Here is a 19493-nt window from a genome sequence, read left to right on the forward strand (position 1 = left end):
TATTGTTAAATTCAATTCAATTTTGGCATGGGTTTTGACCATACCATAATTTAAACCAAGACAGTTCCTCCTTTTTTCTCTGCACAAAGGCACAAAATACCTCCTTTACCCACTAGACATCGGCTTCAGAATTGATTCCGGGCTAGTAAACAGCTCGGGTCTGCCGAGGTCACCCAGTTTACCTTTAACATAATGGAACCGGAGAATTTGTAGGCTGTGATCCAGTCTCAGACAGTCTGACACACTCATTGTATTGAGTTCTAACTCCTTTTGTAAACAAAAAGATAACCACAAGAATACAGGGCGAACATGTATATAATCAGAGATAATCCCTATGTTCAATTAATCATGCAGGATCTCAGCAGCCACAGATTGTGGTATCCTCAAAATGTTTCTTAAGAATTTGTTTTCGGCAACTTGGATGGGACAACAAGCCTTATAGCCCCAAATTTCCAAACCAAAAGCCACAGTCATTTAGCTTTATAAGGATTCGTTATTGAGTTAACGTGAGGGCGACAAAGCCACTCGAGAAGGCATCACTACTATGTGCGACCCTATTAAAGGACTGCACATGAGCACTCAAGAGAGGGTCCCAATTTAACTTGGGGCCAATCCTAATGCCTAAATAGGTGAACTTATCTATTGCGAATAGGCTTAACCAAGATTGAAAGGATTTTGGTCTTAAGATTCTTCGGACCCAACACCATTGTTTACATTTTAGACAGGTTTGTTTTTATGCCCAAGATGCCCATAAAGTTGACACAACAAACAATCAAACATTGCAAGCCATTAGCTGTACGCGCTATGAGAACAGTATCATCAGCTCTGGCACGTGTAAGCAGCATCTCTTCACCTTATCTGTTTGAGCACCATCTCTGGAAGGCTGGCAGACTGAGCAGCATCTATGCACCACTTTGTCATACAATAGGAGCCATTCTTTTGGTATTTGATTTACCTGAAAAGGAATGCTGAATGGGTAGCATGTCTCCTGGCACAGTATTTCAAGTTAGTATTTTTCCCCTATGATAAATGTTATGACAATATGTTCACTCAGCCACAACAGGAGGGCAGATCCCATATTTGACACCTATATTTAGACTTCTGTGCATCTGCGGTTTCTGCTAGTCACACCATTTTCTGAAGGGCATATATGTGTATTTATTGATGCAGAGGAATAGATTTCCCTGGTAGTGTGGTAGGCCTTGAAATGTTGGATTATTACATGAACTCCTGTTCAGGTTCTCCTCTGAAATATATGTTTTTTAGCTAATATATAGGGAAATGAGACTTTCTCAGTGCACTGAAACTTTCGGCTGGTATCAAAAGCATTTACCTTGATTTTAGTTGCCTGGTCCAAGCCCGATCTCACCTCTTGGTTGGTTTGCAGGGACTGGTACATGAACGGGAACTACCTAGTTGTCATGGTGTCTGTCGCCGTCATACTGCCGCTTGCCTTAATGAAGCAGCTGGGTGAGTATTACTTCAGTGACGCATAATGTAAGGAGGTGGTGCAAGAGAAGAGTCACTAAGAGTTTAACCTCTCCATTTATGGACAAAATCCAAAGTAAAATACAGTCTGAGTGGCGCTTGTGCTCCTCCGAATAAAGCTAACATAAGTCTGCAGAGCACTATTCACAAGAGACATATTGCCTTCTATTAGAATTGCATGTTTGCTGATAGAATGTGATAGTACATTTTTGACACTTAGAAGCCACATCGGATCTTGTGTAAATGTGCCTTCAATATTTTTTATTGGTTTGAAGCAAAGAGAGACGGGCACATTGTTTATTATTCGGTATGTATTGTAAATGACTTTGTATAAGAATTAATAATAAATGTATATGCCTGCTGAGAAGCGAGGCTTGGTATTCATCATGTTTCCACCTCGCTGAAGAGGGCAATTTAGAAAATTGAAAGCTTTTCCTAGTCATTGGATTGGTCCAGGGACATTATTAGCTGTAGGGAAGTCCTGTTCTTCAGTAGGTTTCTAAGGCAGTTACCAAGTGCCCATACCCAGTTTGAAAGCAATGGATAAGAGACCTTAGATTGCCAATCACAGGGTATCAGAACCCCTTTCAGAGGGCTTTTGGGCACACAGGAGCAACCGGGCCCAAAAGTGGAGGTTGAGGCCTTTCACTCCTGATGTCCCAGGCCCGACCTACTATGAATCCTGAGCAGCTGGCCCAAGCACCCTTCCTGCACTTGACTGTCAGTGGTAGCTGCGGTCGAGCAGTCAAGGCTCCAAACAGTAGAAAGAATAAATCAATATCCAGTCAAATACTTGCTTTTATAAGAAAACAAACTATTTTATTTCTAACTCTACAAATGTAAAAGAATAGCGATATGCACATGCAATACCACAATCCCCTTGAGATCGGGGCTCTAGTAGTTGTCAGGCAAATCCCTGTCCCACCCTCTTTCGTGTAACGTGTATGAGGTTATTCTCAATTCACTGGTGGCCAGGGAATGTTTACTGTTAGGCCGTACTCAAGAGATCCCCTTTGACTCTTCAGGATTTAGTCAAAAGTGTCTATGGTGCAGCAGCATGGTTGTCATGAGTACCCTGGGGACCAACCAGCCCAGCTCATGCCTTACCAGCTCTCGCAGCATGGAAGGGTTCAGAGGTGCAGCATGTGTCCTATGCGTGAGCCCTGTGAGTCCAGCTCTGCTCAGAGAAAGCAGGCTGCCTGCAGTCCATGCGGCAACACACAGCGGCGCAGGCCACGTCTCCTAAGCAGTACTGCTGGAGTTCTCTCAGTTGTTGGAGCAGCACCCAGCTTGCGAAGACTCAGTAAGTTACCTTTACCTTGGGGGAGATCCTTTCTTCAGCTTAGACTGGAGCCCAGCGAGGGTGCGATGTCATCCATGACATCCTCAGCAATCCTCAGTGGTGACTCAGGGGCAGTTCTTGGCAAAAGCAGCCTCAGTCTCTCATTCTGGCGGTGGCCTGAATCCTTCAGCAGAATTTGTACTGCCAGCCCCTCCTGGCATACGGGTTTGTAATGGTACTGGAGAGTTCGTATGCAGCCTCCTCGGGTACAAGCACCCACACCAAGATGGTTACGAGTCTCAGCGCTTCTCACAGTAGCACCTTTACCGTTGGCCCACCGGCACACGCAGTCTCCGCAGTGCAACAACTGTGCGGGCTTGTCTAGACCCACACAGCTCTCTCACAGCTCAGTCCACGGTGGTCCTTTCCTGGCATACAGAGGTTGCTGAGGTGACTCCTACACACAGGCTACAGGATGACCGATATACACAGTTGAATCCTCACACCTCGCACAGGGAGTCCTCATGGTAGGGCTCCCTACTGTACCCGCTCCTTCCAGCGCTCCCCTCTTCCTCACAGTCACAGAGCACACAGGTCTTGGCAGCAGGCACTGGTGCTCCAGGCTCCATGGCAGGTGGTCTTGGTTTCCCTGGGTGATATCCCCTTACCCAGCAGGGCCTTTGCCCCCAGTCCTGGTCACAGGAAGAAGACTTGAAGAGCGTCCCTTCCTCATACAGCCCATCTGTCTACTTGGCAGATGATAACATTTGGAGTCTCTTCTTATAGTCCATTTCCAGACACCAAAATGTAATTTAGTGTCTGACTCTTTGAAGTTGTACCCCCACGTTTTATGTGAGAAGTTCTGCTTCTTTTGAGGTGTACACTTCTCTTTTTTTCTTTCCCCTTCAAAGGATGTCTGTCACAGCAGGCATGACTTCGAAGCTGATTGACCCACAGCACAATTCTTCAATTCTTGGCAGTGACCAGAGTTCACATCTAGATGTCAGCCACAGTGATACGTGCATAAAAAGGTTAATTAATCCCAGCCCTACTCTTTATGATTCCATTATCAGCCCAATCGTCTTTCCTGCTGATGTGTCCAGGCCCCTTACTTGTAATCTATCACTAAATCAAAGAGCAACCCTTTGAAGTGTAAATGGAAGGTCCCTTCCTCTCTTCCTCCAGTGCGTCTCACCAGCTCATAAGAATGCAGCAATACACATCTGTCTGGAGGCATTACTCTACTTCTCATGTTTTCACCAGACACGCTTGGGCTTCCCAAAATGAAACCCAGGGTCCTCCAGGTATGTACCATATCAGGCACACTTGCTCAGTGTACATTCACAGCACACTTACTGTCCAGCACTGTTACCTTCATGCATTGTACCATTAAAAGTACACATACATTAAGTACACACATTCAGTCTGTGTGCACTGTTCGGCACTGAAGCTTTTCTATACTTACCAGGATTTGCTATTTGCAAACACACACACTGAAAGCATGCATACTCACCATGTGCGAGGTGCACAACATTTTACCCTTCATGTCTTGTACTTCATACAAGCACACATGCGCCCACACATGCTCTGCTTTGTGCGTGCATGCACAGCACTACATCTCTGTTGTAATGTATTCCTTTCTGGGCATACATACAACCAGTACATGCACTAACCACACATATACTATACAGCAATGCTCTAACCCTGTACTGTATCTTTCCCAGGCACACATACATCCAGCGTAGTCACAACTCCTGCGCTGTGTAGCACTCTACATCTGCCTGATGTAGGCCAAGGGTGAGTTAAGCGCACAGCAGCTGACCTTTTAAAAAGCTGAGTGGGCCTGTATTTCTCACACCAGGGACAAAAGGTAAAAAGGTCCTGTTTACTACTACTGATCACTACACGGTAAGCTGCCACCACTGCACTTGTCAAGCTGTTTAACTCCTGGTGAAGCTGGTAGCCTTCCACCATTATGAGGGTAGCTCTTTGCAGGCCGATGTCAAGACACACGCATGTTTTGTGTTTACCTATGACACAAAAATTCAGCCTTTGGGATCCAGACATAAATACAGTTGGGTACTAGGGAAGGAATACACGTCTTTTCGTTAATCATGCAGAGGACATTTCCGGCCCAACACAGGGATTTTGAGGAGGGGTGCAGTGAGTTATATTAAAGTATCTCAAATTAGATTCTGAATGCTGAGGAAGGTCAATGCAAGATCTTGTTGAGGCACAGAAATTGTCCAGATTTTTTCTGTCTTGCACTAAGCACTTTGTTGAGTGAATGGTACCGGAATAGCGTAACCAAATATCTTCTGACAGAAATGTTGTGTCCTAATGTTTACAAAATCCATGCTCATTGGGAAGATGTTATATCAATAACATTTAGGAGATGATATTTCTGTCAGACAATATTTTTGATAAGGATATACATATACCCACAGTAGAGATCTACACCTGCTGAATGAGCGAGATTGCCTTGAAATACATTTTGGCACATGGGGAATTGCAGTAATTTTCTTTTTTGTTACATATTAATTTCGATGGCAGTAAAATGCAGGAGAACATCATATGCTGGTAGGTGTACACAAAAAAAGTTGTCATGTACATTAATAAACCGCTATACCACCCAGTTCAGAAAACAACATGGGTCAGAGTATAGGGGATATTATGGAAATAATTAAAATCTGTGGCACTGATAAATCTGTTTTAATGGTACATTCCTCTTGGGGCAGGTGTATTATTGGTCTGGTCTCACCAAGTAACCTGGCATTGCCACCACCCACTTTGTTCTTACAAGGCCAAGTGACAATTAAGGCAAGTGGAACTGTGCAAAAATAGCCCAGTTTACGATTGCACAGTGAAATGTTTAAGTGTGTAGTTCACTTACCATTAGCGCCTATTGTGAAGCTTTTGCAGGCGTAGTTTAGCAGCAGAAGATGGCACCGTAGTTATTTTAATTAGGGCTGGGCAAAATTTAAATTATGCTGGTGTATTTCACATAATTTTTGTGAAATTACATAATTTTGTGAAATTCTAGAAATTACAACATTATGCCACATCGCATAATTGCACTGCCCTTCACAGCAAAAGTATCGCACAGGACCTCGGGAGCAACATGAACAACCAGACCAAGTACGATGCGAGCTACGTGAAATTCACTGACCGAGTCATTTCTGGGTCCAAACCACTCCGTATGTCTCGGTTGGAAGCTAACCGTGGCGTGCAATGGATGCGATTTACGACCGACCAAGTACGATGCACGCGTCGGACAGCCTATGCGAGCCGGAGTGTCCGGCTCGCAAAACGTCCGGGTGGTTGCCTTTGGGGGTCCGCGTCAGACCCCCTGACACCCACAGCCCTACGACTCAGACACAGGGGGAGACCCAAGGGTCTCCCCAACACAGGCATGTACGGTGCGGATGGCACCGATGCGTACCCACTGTAGGGGGCGCACTTGTCCGCGACGTACCCATTCAGTCAATGGGAGCCCATGTACGCATCGTACGACCTCCTCCAATTGACTCCTATGGGAGTCCGACCGAGCCGGGTCCGGCAGCATACGGCCGCATCGTACTCGCGCGGTTGGACTGCAGGCCTCCGGCTCGTCGGAAAACACTCCGGATCCGGCTCGGTCGGAGTGCTTTCCGGCCCGGATCGAAATAGGCCCAATAGTAGTGAAAAGTCTCCTGCACAAATACCATGAGCTCATTAAAGTTGTGTGGTTTCCAAGTGTGCACTGGCACCACCAAGTAAAGTCCTATAACTAAATAGGTTGGCAATCAGTGTTCTATTTACGTAATACGTTATATTAATTTATATTGTGTTAAGTTTTATTATGTGTTATGTTATGTTCTGTTTTATTATACGTTATGCTATGTTTTGTTTTATGTTACGTTATGTTAAGTTTTATCATGTTATATGTTATGTTATGGTATGTTATGTTACGATACGTTATGTTCAAATTGCAGTTTATTAGGGCCTTTTCCGACACAGACTGTAAATCTCAATTGGTACTCTTTATCCTTTATTTTACTCCATTAAATTCTTGCCAGATAATTATAATGGCAATATTAGTCTTTTTATCTTTGTTTTAAAGGTCTTGTGAACTTTGTAAATCTTGAAAAAGCCACCAGATGAAGCCGTGCCGAGGGGGGCCTATGTGGAACACCAGAGGCACAGTTCAGCTAAGAGTAGAACACACCGGCTGCACTTAGTTATCACTGTCCAAAGTCTCACTCACTGGGTAAAACCATGCCAGCCAGAATCCACAGACTTTAAAATAAGTATCACCAGATTAAGCTGTTGATATCCCAGGTTTGTGTTTTGCTACCACCAGTCCCATCCTGCAACCACTGGCCTGCAAACATGCAAATATGGGAAGGAAAACAGACCTCTATGAGTCAAGGTAACTTTGTATAGTTACCCCCAAGGGACTGCTAGAAGAGTTCTGAAAAACATGTTTTTTTAGGCCGAGCCTGGGCAGCGCATGCGCTGCTCTGCGAGCCATGCTGTATTGGAGTATGGAATAGAAGTACCGCCCACTCTACCTATATTTGACTTTAACTTGTGTCATTGTCGTTCGTAAATGCTGGCTTCTGATTCGTACATGGGCTTGTTAGTCCCTCCTTAGTACCGCCTTGTCTTCATTTGTAACCCCCCATTACGACAGGCCCTTTTACTTCTCTAGTCTGTAAGCACTATTTTCTTTAAATGGTTTCTCCTACTGCAGGCACAACATGCTTTCCAGCAGCATTCAGCGTGCCAATGGCGGCCGCTTCATTGAATTGGTTTTGCATTTACAAGAGTATGAGCTATTGGCATTGTACATGACATGCGTTTTATTTATGTGTTAATTATCAAAACATATCAATAAAAGCCATTGTCATTTACAATGCCAATAGCTTAAACTCTCGCAAATGCGAGACCTATGTAAAGTGAGCGCTCTAACTGTCAAAATGCTATTTTGCCTGGAGATGTGAAAACCGTTCCAACATTTGTGTTCCAAATTCCAGTCATGTCCTTAGCCCCTCAGCAGCAGATAGGAAGCGGTTCAGGGACGTGTAATGATGCAAGTGGCGTGAACTTTCCTACCTGCACTAGCATAATGAGCCGCATAGAAAGCACAGGCTAGACCTCACTGTGGCCCATGTGTGAGCTTTTCCAAGTAGGAAGCCATTCTACCACAGGAGTGGAAGATGGGGGAAGGGGAGTCTTGCTGAAAATAAATGGCATTTTATCCCATTTCCAAAGAGAAAGCTGTGCTCCTGCATCTGCACCGAGGTGTGAGGCAGGGGCTTTGCAGGGGGCGCACTGCACCAACTGGCGCCATTTTCCTGGCCCTTATCTGACCTCTCCGGTGCAAGTAGCAAGAGAGGGCCAGCATTGGGAGGATGGAAGCCTCATAGGACATCCGAGGCTATTTCTCAATATCCAAGGTTATGCCTGTCTTTGTGAGGGCAAGCGTGCATGGTGAGTTTGCACCTGGTATTGAGGCAGAGGTGGGTGAGCCAATACATTAATAGGGAGAGTCGAGCCAGAGCCGATCCCTGGGAGCAGGCACCTGGCACTGCGGTGGAAATGGGCAGCAAACCACCACCTCAGGGTCACTAGTGACTGCACCTTCCCACGCTCGGGCAACCCACAAGTTTCTTAAATCTCCCCACTGTGCAAATATGAAAAGGAAAAGAGATGAGCCGCACCCGGCATACGTTTTTATAGAGAGCTGTCTACTTCCTTCTGGTTACTTCAAAGCACTTATTACAAAGAATCTCACGAGACACTTTATGAAGACAGCACTTTCATACTAATTAGACTACAAAGCACCAATGAAACCCAGAAAATATGTCTTTCATATACCATCTCGCAAGCTCACTCTTATTATTTCAACCCCTATGTATTTAGATTGTGGTGTACACTATATTAATATTCATTATTATAAACAGGCATTAATGCCATATATAAGATTGTACCCGGTGCCTCTAATATAAGCCATACCAAAAGCACGTTATAAATAGGCACAATCTTCCTCTAGACATATTGTGTCAGGAAGATGCAGGAACATCAGCACAGCCTGCTCGAGAGCGGGGGGCTGGAAGGCATCAGAGAGGACAGACCCCATGGCTGAGCGCCAGGCAGCAAGCGTTGTTTCACCCACAGCGTGGAGCACGTGCCACAACGATTAGCCCGGCCGCCTGGATGGGCTCGCGCTGGGAGCAAGCATGCTTTATTATTAGATCAGGGCGAGGAAGACAGTGGCGCGCGCGGGCTTTGATGAGCAGTGGAAACAGCGCGGAGAATGAACAGAGCCTTCGCCTCCTCACGCCCCTCACGGATATCCGAAGAGCGCGAACTCTTTCCAGGAAGGTCATTAAGTCAGGGGCTCTGTTTTTCAAGACGCTCACGAAACGCTCAACTTTAACGATGTCTATACTCCAGGTACAAAAAAATACTGAGGCAGAGTGTCTGAGGGTGAAATGGGATGAAAAGGTGAGACGGGCTCTAAAAAGGGTGTTATATCAGGAGCGAATCTCATCCCCAGGCATGTCAGGGGGTTGTGCTGGTCCTGGGTCAGTGAACTCACAGGGTGATTTTCACAAACTGCAAATACGTTGCACTAGACTAGTACTATTAAAGTACTACAAAATACTATTCAAAACCCTACAAGTGAAAATATCCACCGCCACCTCTCCCGTCTTTTCTATGGTGAGATACTCATCCCTGTAAGTTTACTACTTACTATTAAATGTGGGAGGGACCTAGGCGAGCAGCTGGAAAAACAGGCATATTTACCACTAAATAGGAGGGCTTTAGACAGTGACGACTCCTCCACTATGGCAGACGATCGCGCCCCACTGCTTTTTAGCAGTGAAATAAAGGAAAAATAAAATGATAATATCTCAACGTTATTGTCATTTTATTTGTTCCTTGTCCTGCAGCTTTGTGGGGCGAGGTTGCTCCAATGACAGAGGAACAGGAGGAGGAGCGGTTTTTCCACTCCAAGTGTGCATGAATGTTTGGCCGCTGTCTCAAGCCAACCAAACATTCATGGGCACTTTGCATGTTCTCCACACAGGCTGCATTACAGCCTGGGTGGAGACCATGCCCATTCTCCCATTCCCTGGCTGAGCACGCAACCACGACGCCCAGACCAATCACAACGCTGCATTGCAGCGTGCAGCGTTGTGATTGGTCAGGGGAAGCTGGGTGCTTCCTATTCCATTCCCAGCACCAGGCGAGATGGAGAAGTGACGCGGCGATAAGGTATGTTTTTTTTCTTATTTTTAGATCCCCACCTCCTGCCTGACCACTACCGATCCGTGCCGGCCGCCACTTGCTTTAGGGAGGAGTAACAAGTGTTCTAGGGGAAGGTTTAGGGAGGGACATGGACTCACCCATGAAGGAGTAAAACCATTGCTATTCACAAACTACACTTCTAAATGATTATAGACAAAACAGTAATAAGTACCTCCAGCTAAGAGCTGGGCTAAGTCCAACACCACACATGGCCAACCACTGGTATTCCAACACCCTCCCATAGAAAATAATGGAGGTAGAGACTTGAGCTAAAACCCTATAGAATATAATGCAAAACTAAATTAATTCAAATAATTCAATACATAATTAAATATAATCTAATGGTAAAAGCTGAAAAATAAAACATTTATTATTTCATTATAGATTATTTTAAACATTTTTTAAATTACAAATTAATGCAACATTGTTTTTATTAAAATGTAATTTATTTTCATTAATTCTGTACATCTCCTCAATAATTATTAATGCATAATAAAAATAACTTGAGGTATGACTGTATTCTTTAATTTAAACTACTTAAATAGTTTTTATTTAATTTATTTAGCTAAAGAAAAAATGTAAATCAAAACTAGGATAATAGAGCGGTAGCATTTTTTCTTTTGTTCTGCATTTAAAATAAATATGTACAGTTCATTTATATTAATATTTAACATAAAACTATTTTTTTCAAGCTAAATTAACTTTTTTACCCTTCCCTAATCTTAACCACTGGCAAATTCCGCAGTTGGGGTGCAAGAGGAACTTAAACATGGCAAATGCAAACAGGGGCTGTATCACTACATTGATAATCTTAACGGTTTTAACAGTGACTCTTGAAAAATGTATTGTTTTTTGTCAGCAAAGTTAAAGACATTAATATTGTCCTTGCACTGGGTTATCTGACACCAGTGGAACTGCGCTTTGTTACTACCCATTAAGTCAGTAACCCAACTGCCTTATGTTTGAAATACAAATTATATACAAACATGGGGAGGGATTATTACAGAAAAGAAACGTTTTCAATTAAGTACACTAAAGATAATCTTCATTCATGTATCTTTTTCAATAGTTTAGGGAATAGTGTATAAATATAATTCTTTCCCAAGTAACGAAAATGCAATGGTATTAATAAAAACAACCTGCAAAGCACATATAAGAAAACACTGGTAACTCTGATTCTTTGTATCAATGTTTCTTCAGCACACGATCATCATTGTTTACACCGTTGTTAAAATCCACTACAGCCAACACGTTTCGCGGTTGTTTGCCGCTTCTTCAGGGCTATAACATAAACATAATAACATGTCAAAACTGATTAATTATATTACAACAAACTCCTATTATTTGTCTTTACTTTCTGGTACCAGTCACCTTGCTGCATGTGCCAATATTTAAACTACATGCAAAAACAACAATTGATGGACAGAATGCAGAACAATGTCATACATTCACCCCAGTACAGAGATCTGGGCCTAAATCCATCGTTTTTTTGCTCACCATGCCATTCCAGTTTGAACCCAGCCATATGCAAATCAGTCTTGACCCTGTGCCCCATGGGAACAGTCCAGCCCGAACTGCCAAGCCAGGTCCTCCCTGGACTGGAAACAAGCATCCTAGGACCGGTTTCGGGATTTCAGCCCTCGTCAGCCAGGATAGCCTGATTCCAGTGGCATGGAGAGCAAGGGACTCACGTCTGAGCATACCCTTCCCACTCGGGGTGACAAATGCAAAAACAACAATTGATGGACAGAATGCAGAACAATGTCATACATTCACCCCAGTACAGAGATCTGGGCCTAAATCCATCGTTTTTTTGCTCACCATGCCATTCCAGTTTGAACCCAGCCATATGCAAATCAGTCTTGACCCTGTGCCCCATGGGAACAGTCCAGCCCGAACTGCCAAGCTAGGTCCTCCCTGGACTGGAAACAAGCTTCCTAGGACCGGTTTCGGGCTTTCAGCCCTCGTCAGCCAGGATAGCCTGATTCCAGTGGCATGGAGAGCAAGGGACTCACGTCTGAGCATACCCTTCCCACTCGGGGTGACAAATGCAAAAACAACAATTGATGGACAGAATGCAGAACAATGTCATACATTCACCCCAGTACAGAGATCTGGGCCTAAATCCATCGTTTTTTGCTCACCATGCCATTCCAGTTTGAACCCAGTCATATGCAAATCAGTCTTGGCCCTGTGCCCCATGGGAACAGTCCAGCCCGAACTGCCAAGCCAGGTCCTCCCTGGACTGGAAACAAGCATCCTAGGACCGGTTTCGGGCTTTCAGCCCTCGTCAGCCAGGATAGCCTGATTCCAGTGGCATGGAGAGCAAGGGACTCACGTCTGAGCATACCCTTCCCACTCGGGGTGACAAATGCAAAAACAACAATTGATGGACAGAATGCAGAACAATGTCATACATTCACCCCAGTACAGAGATCTGGGCCTAAATCCATCGTTTTTTTGCTCACCATGCCATTCCAGTTTGAACCCAGCCATATGCAAATCAGTCTTGACCCTGTGCCCCATGGGAACAGTCCAGCCCGAACTGCCAAGCCAGGTCCTCCCTGGACTGGAAACAAGCATCCTAGGACCGGTTTCGGGCTTTCAGCCCTCGTCAGCCAGGATAGCCTGATTCCAGTGGCATGGAGAGCAAGGGACTTACGTCTGAGCATACCCTTCCCACTCGGGGTGACAAATGCAAAAACAACAATTGATGGACAGAATGCAAAAAAAAAAATATTTAAACTACAGCTACCAGAATGTGAAGGAGCATTGCAGACCTGGATGAATTATTCACACCTGCACCCGGAACCCATGCAGATGACAACGGTGGGGCCAGGTGGGGGGGATTTTGACAGACGATGACGAGGAAAAATGTATTATTTATTTAATTTTCCTCATCATCTGAAATGCGCAACTTGAAATCTCTGTTACTGTTTGTTATGTCAGAATACACACAAACAGTGAGAATGGTGATTTAATTACCGCCTCTCAAGGAAAGAGAATCAGCACACACACATGGTAATTCATCTTCACACAGTGGATTGTCTGAATTCCATGATTGCAATTTCCATCTATGTATATGCACCAATAAGTCTATTGGTATTGAGAAACGTTCGGCGGGATCATTCTCATTCCGGATAGGGTAGGAGATTTACTGTTGTGAAGGGCAATCGTAAATCGATGTTGAGTGTTTGTGAGAGGAAGAGGAAGAGAGCACCTCAAAAGTTGGCAAGAAATGTCAAAGGAATGGATTTATTCCCAGGGAAAAATATTTTCCCCATGAAGAGAATAGGATAGTTAGCAATTGTATTTGCATTGTATTTGCACTCATGCAGAATGACATATCTGTAAATGCTTCCGTACAGAAATAACCTATAACTCACAAAGAAGTATCCAAACAACTAATTTGTCTATGGCGTCTTCGCAGCAGACCTCCAGTAATTCTCTCTGAATTCCAGAGTAATCTAAATTGGACTACAAGCATAGGAGTATGTCTACTTAAATAAATGTGCTACTTTTTTGAGAATCACTCCCTGTGTGGGTTATGCAGGGGCAGGACAGGAGGAAGATGTCATCTGCTGATTAAAGAAAGAGGGGTTGGCTCATGCTTTGTGTGGTCCTCCAGCTCCCAGAATATAAAGAGAGAAGTAAATGAATGAGCTTGAGGTGAATGGAAGTTTGTTCGGAGAGAGTACAAGTCAGTCCTTTGGGTGCCCACTTTGTATATATGACTGTGTGGGTGAGCAGTATCACTGCTCCTTTGTTTGGGGATGAGCCTTACACAGTCATTCTGAAGAGGGCAGTAAAGGCAAATTGTTTTTTGATTGCTTGCGATTTCTCGTGTTCTGCTCTTCCTTCACCAAAGGTGTCAATGGTTGCTCCTCTTCTTTGTCATTCTGGTTCTGCCATTCTGGCTTTAATTATCTTATTTCCAAGCCTGTCATGTTGTGGTCCATGAAAGCCAATAATTGCTCCTTGTGAAGCACTGAGGAGCGAGCCCTAGTTTAGGTCGGCTACAGCCTCTCTGAGGAGAGGTTTCCATTGGGAAGTGCTGGTGTAGCTCAAAGAATGCCTTTGTGTGCACTCCTCCTGGGAAGGGCTGTATCTTCCACCACTAGTATATGGGAATTTGTGGTAAGGGTGCCCCATAGTGAGGTACCCAGTCAGGAGTCTGTAATTGAAATTAATTTAGCCATTTCTAAAAGGTAAACCCTTTGTTGCTGGGCTGAAGTACATGCAAGAGTCCCTTAGCACAGTGCCAGTGCCATGGTTTTTTCTCCAATGCTTGCTCTTTGTCTCTTGTAGGATACCTGGGATATGCAAGTGGCTTCTCCCTCAGCTGCATGGTTTTCTTCCTAATCTCGGTGAGTGTGTACAAATTACACTATATTTTGTATCCTTGACGTGTGAGACCATTTCCATCTACACTTACATGAATGATGCCTCATTTTCGACAGTGCTCACGGTTATATGCAGTACATAGGATTTATGATCATAAGCAGAGCTACTGAAATAATGCAGCAGAGGAGCAACAAAATATAGGGCATAGTTACTAAAAGAAAAAACTAATGATGTGGCGTAATGTGACATATTTTGTGGTAGTTATACTTCACAGTTTTGTCATTTTTACAAAATCTGGACAGAGCTTGCACCTCATTAGTATCTGTTTAACAACTAAATGTAGCAATCAGCATAAAAAGATGACCCGTCACTGCACAGTAAAGTTGATACCACTGCGTGGTAACACATGTGGCAAAGTTTTAGTAACGTGATTCTTTTTATTTGTTTTTGTTCTGCACATTATGTAGAAGGTGGAGGATTATGTGGCAAGTGCAGCAGATCCATAAGTATGCAGAAAACAATATTCCATCATTCCAGTGGCAGTGATCACGGGTGATATTTCTGGTCCCAGAGAGTTAATTGAGCCTCACCAATTGCCAAGTTCACTATATCACACACTTCACAGGAGCCTAACTTATTGTCACATCACTGGCCTCACATACGTCAACCTTGTCTCACTCATGACCACATCACTCACGTCACAAAGTTTAACAGTCTCTCTCATTGCCACATCAATGGCCTCACACATTTCAACAATGTGTCACACATTGACACATCATTGTCCTCACAAAATTAGGTGGAGTCTCTCAGAATCTGTGACTGGGGGTGAGTGGTTGAAAAGTTTCAGCTCCCCATCCATCATCTTGTTGTGTTTGCTTTGTTTGCTATAAGTGGCCATGGGTTTGCCTATACGTGGGTCCCTTGCTCACTATGCCTCTGGATTCCAGCTAGCCTGGCTGATATGGGGTGCAACCCCGAAACCTGACCCAGGATGCTTGGTTCCGGTCCTGGGAGGACCTGGCCTGGCAGTCCAGGCTGGACTGTTACCATGAGGATCAGGGTCAAAACTGATTTGTATATAGGTGGGTCCAAACTGGGGTGGCGAAGTGAGCTAAAGAATGATGGATTAAACCCAGGTCTGTGACTGTGGGTGAGTGGTTGAAAAGTTTCAGCACTTCGTTCATCATCTTGTTGTATTTGCTTTGTCTCTCAGAATACACACATATTTGGCCTCTCATACTTTATTGAAGTCTCACATACACCCATTACCACTTCTCTGGCTTTGTGCACTTGACCAGTGTACATAATGCCCATATGCCTCTCACACAAATCAGAGAGATCTTGCTCAGGGTCCGATTAGTAGCCTCATAAAATGCAGCAAGTAAAGCAGGACTAATAGCAACAGAGGTAGAAAAGCGCAGGACAATGCAAGATCAAGAAGGCGAGAAACCGTGTGAAAAACATAAGTTAGAATCAGACTAGAACAGCAATGGTCAGCAGGTAAGGGCTCACTGCAAAAACATGCATGCTGTCAGTAGAAGGGCCATTGAGTACATGATTACTGACAATACAGAAATAAAAGGGAAAGACAATCGAGGTAGAGAGTGATGAATTGAACAAGCAGGAGAACTAGATACTAGAACAGAAGAGGGAATGGTTGAACCAGGTTTCAGGTAGGTAATCAGGAGAACATGGAACAGAAGGATGAATGAGAACCAGAAATCTGAACAGCAGTGGGATGAATTGAACCAGGACTCTGGCAGTAAATCCAAAGGTGAGATGACTAGTGGGATGAATTTATCCGGACATCAGGCAAAAGAGCCGGAATTTTAAGCAATGCGGGATAAAACTCAGCAGGGGATTAATGTGGAAACCCAAGAATAAGGGAACCAGAGGGAGGAAATCAAGAGGAAAAATTGAGCCAGACACGGTTAGCACAACAGAAAAAAGAATACATTCAGGAAACATGTAGAAAATAATAGTAAAAGAGGGTGCAGTAGAACCAAGAGACAGATGGATGAAATGCTGTAGACCACTTGCTCCCATATGAACAATAACAACCTGTCTGTTCTCTCACTGTTTTCGTAGGTCATATACAAAAAGTTCCAGATTCCTTGTCCGCTGCCAGAGAGGGACATAAATGGCACGATGAGTGGTAACCTCAGCTCATATGACTCCAGTGTTGTTTACCAGAACGGGCACACGCCGGCTGTTGAGTCTGTGGAAAGCATATGTGCTCCCGGGATGTTTACGATCAACACACATGTGAGTACTTCCTTGAAGAGTCTGGTGGCCCCGAATGCTTTGCAGTCAGCAATAGAAAAATGGAAGCTAATATGGGGAAAGTAGTGCATTGGATCAAATATTATCCACATTTTGTCAGGTTGTGCTAACAGTTCTTAACAAGGGCCCTCACCAGGGCATAGGAAACTACATGCCACAGGCCCTTTGAATTCTCAGGGCCCGGTCTCCTCTGCAAATTAAATTCATAGGTCTTAAAGCAAGCCTGCCTGTTTATTAATGGTGGAGCTGTTATAATAGATGCAGGTGTTCCTACTATCTGGCTACTATCTGGCTTAAATGAAAGGAACACAATGTAAGGAACACAAAGGAGGCCCCTGCATCAAGTTTTTAACCTGCAATTACACCTGACAGGCTTGCATCACTGCCCAGCAGACCTGTAAAGAGACCTTCAATGAATTCACTTGCATGGTGCAGTAAAAATATAAACATGCAGATAGCTTTACTTCCTCTGGATATGTTATTAATCAATTCGCCTTGTTAAAGCCCAGTAGGACAGATGTGACTTTGCTATGGTAAAAGGCATGGGTATAGAATGCAATTGAAATCCAAAAGCAATTAGTAATGACAGTACTCCACTTATCCAGCTGCTCATTTGCACCAGGGTGAAGAGTAAACTTGGTAGATGAGCAGATTCTGACAAAAGTTATAAAGTCCATGGTTTGTTCCTATCAGTGAGCGCCAAAGTTTACCAGAGTAGAACGTTCACGCGCAAAGCCCTCAATGTGTCACACTTTTATAGAGACAATCGTGATAGTAGGTGTAATGTTGAAACAACATTACATTCTCAAATGTAAACTACTGGAACTAGAACTTTGGTTAAACTGAAGCAAAGAGAAAGGCAGAACACTGAATTATAGGGAGTTGGTGCCACCGGCCAGAACAAGGCTTGTGATAGAATGTGGGGGCTTGTTCCTAGTGACCACAGAAGCAGCAGGTCTCCAGATGTGGCCATGTGGACTGGGCGCTCTGCAACTATGTTATATTAATCCATCTTATCTGCTGAAGCTGTTTATCTGCCTTCCTTTTTTCCCCGTCCCTCTTGAGGCAGTAGGATTGCTAGGTGTACCTGGTTAGGCCTGGTTTCTGGATGCTGTCTGCCTAAAAGAACCAGTGGCTAGTGGCCCATTTCTGCCTTTTCACCTGTGTTTATTGCTTCCCTTTTAACAGCTCTTACCTAAGTGACAGGTCCACGAACCTAGCATCCTTTCAAGGTCAATACATTGATTTCCATAAAATGGACATTAATAACATTAATAGCATTACCCAGATTTAGATAAGGCAAAGGTGCTAAATAAAAACAAGCTGTTATTGTTACATGGACCCTGAGTGGATTCACAAGTGTGAAGCAGGTCTTTCATCTGCAGCAAAAACTGCTGGTGCTTTCTAGCTCCAAACAAGTAGAGAGATATGGAATAGAGTCAGAATGGTTGGAGAAGGCAAAGTAACTCTGCAAGTTGTACCCAAGCAAGCTGCTCTCCTGCTGTATCAATCCCCCTTTCATCCTCTGCCCCATTTGAGAAAAATGTTCAAGCCGTAAACAGTGTAGGGTAGATGTGGGCAGATCACTGATGTTCCGTCTGCGACAGCTGTGGGTGCTGGAGCCTCATATGTTTGTGTCACTGCTTTACAGACGGCGTACACCATCCCCATCATGGCATTCGCTTTCGTCTGTCACCCTGAAGTGCTCCCCATATACACCGAGTTGAAGGAGTGAGTTTTTCAATGCCTCAATAATCTTTTGTTCCTTAATTTTTATTTGCAACCCAATATTTTTGCTTTTCTTTTTTCTGTTTTCCGCTCCAACATCCCTCTTTTACGTTCCCATGTTTCCTCTCACTCTTAATCTGTATTTTACTAATTTCTGTTGCCATGTGTCTCTTTTTTTCTTTCATCCTTTTTTCCACTCTTCGTTTCGTTCATTCCCTTTTTCTCTTTCATTTTGTTCTGTCAATGTTTTTTATTTACACCTCCTGAACTTGAACTGTTTGCCAATGATTCCTCCAGAGAAGGCTCAGACTGAATGGGAAGGGGTAAGGAGTAGCCTTCACGCCAATACATGAGCCAGGTTTAAGACTGACAGAGGGGACTACATTCTCCTACTAATAATGTGTTTCCCGAGGTTGTAAAACAACATTTAAAGGATAATTTACTCTCCCACTTTGGCTTAGAAGTCTTCTTTTCTTAGAGACCACCTGGTGCTGGCATCTATTTAGGCACATATTTCTCTCCAGATAATCCTTTCAGGGTGAGAGTGATGCTTAATTGCACTCTAATTGTGCACCCAAGATGGGGGTCAAGCCAAGGTGTGATTGTGCAAGAAGATGAACTGGTACCTATTTATCATACGTGTACCTGAACCCCATAGAGGGACTTAACAGCAGCACCGGTTGTGCTTGTGAATGTGCATGAAGGATGGACCCTCCTTTTGTGATCAAGAAGTGATTCTGCAGAGTGGCACTAAGGAACGAATTAGCATGACACAAGAAATCTCTATTTGAACTAACATGTTTCCCCCATTAAAAAGACCAAGGTTTGAAATAAAATGGATAACACAGCCCATTTCAGACTTTGGAGTGATGTCTCCAGAGAGAAGCTAAATATTGAATGGGTAGTGAGGAGGAAGGTCATCAGACCAGGCCCAGGTGAAAATGCAATTATGCTTGTAAAATGTTCAAACTCTCTTCTACAAAATTCCGTATTATGCATATAAATCTTTGCTTGCGGGGACTGGTTTTTGCAAGAGTAATTTTCTGCTTTGAACCAGTCTCCTGCCAGC

General features: G+C 43.9%; 1 protein-coding gene across 1 annotated transcript in view; it reads left to right on the plus strand.

The window, feature by feature from the left end:
• Positions 1-19493, plus strand: part of SLC38A3 (solute carrier family 38 member 3) — a 283121-nt gene that overhangs the window by 226250 nt on the left and 37378 nt on the right. Inside the window, exons 8-11 of the mRNA XM_085625084.1 lie at positions 1388-1470; positions 14378-14436; positions 16502-16678; positions 18348-18427. Of these exons, the coding sequence (XP_085481210.1) occupies positions 1388-1470; positions 14378-14436; positions 16502-16678; positions 18348-18427 (399 nt within the window). The remainder of the gene's footprint in view (positions 1-1387; positions 1471-14377; positions 14437-16501; positions 16679-18347; positions 18428-19493) is intronic.

This window comes from Triturus cristatus, chromosome 9 (genome assembly GCF_964204655.1).
Source record: "Triturus cristatus chromosome 9, aTriCri1.1, whole genome shotgun sequence".
Lineage (NCBI taxonomy): Eukaryota > Metazoa > Chordata > Amphibia > Caudata > Salamandridae > Triturus > Triturus cristatus.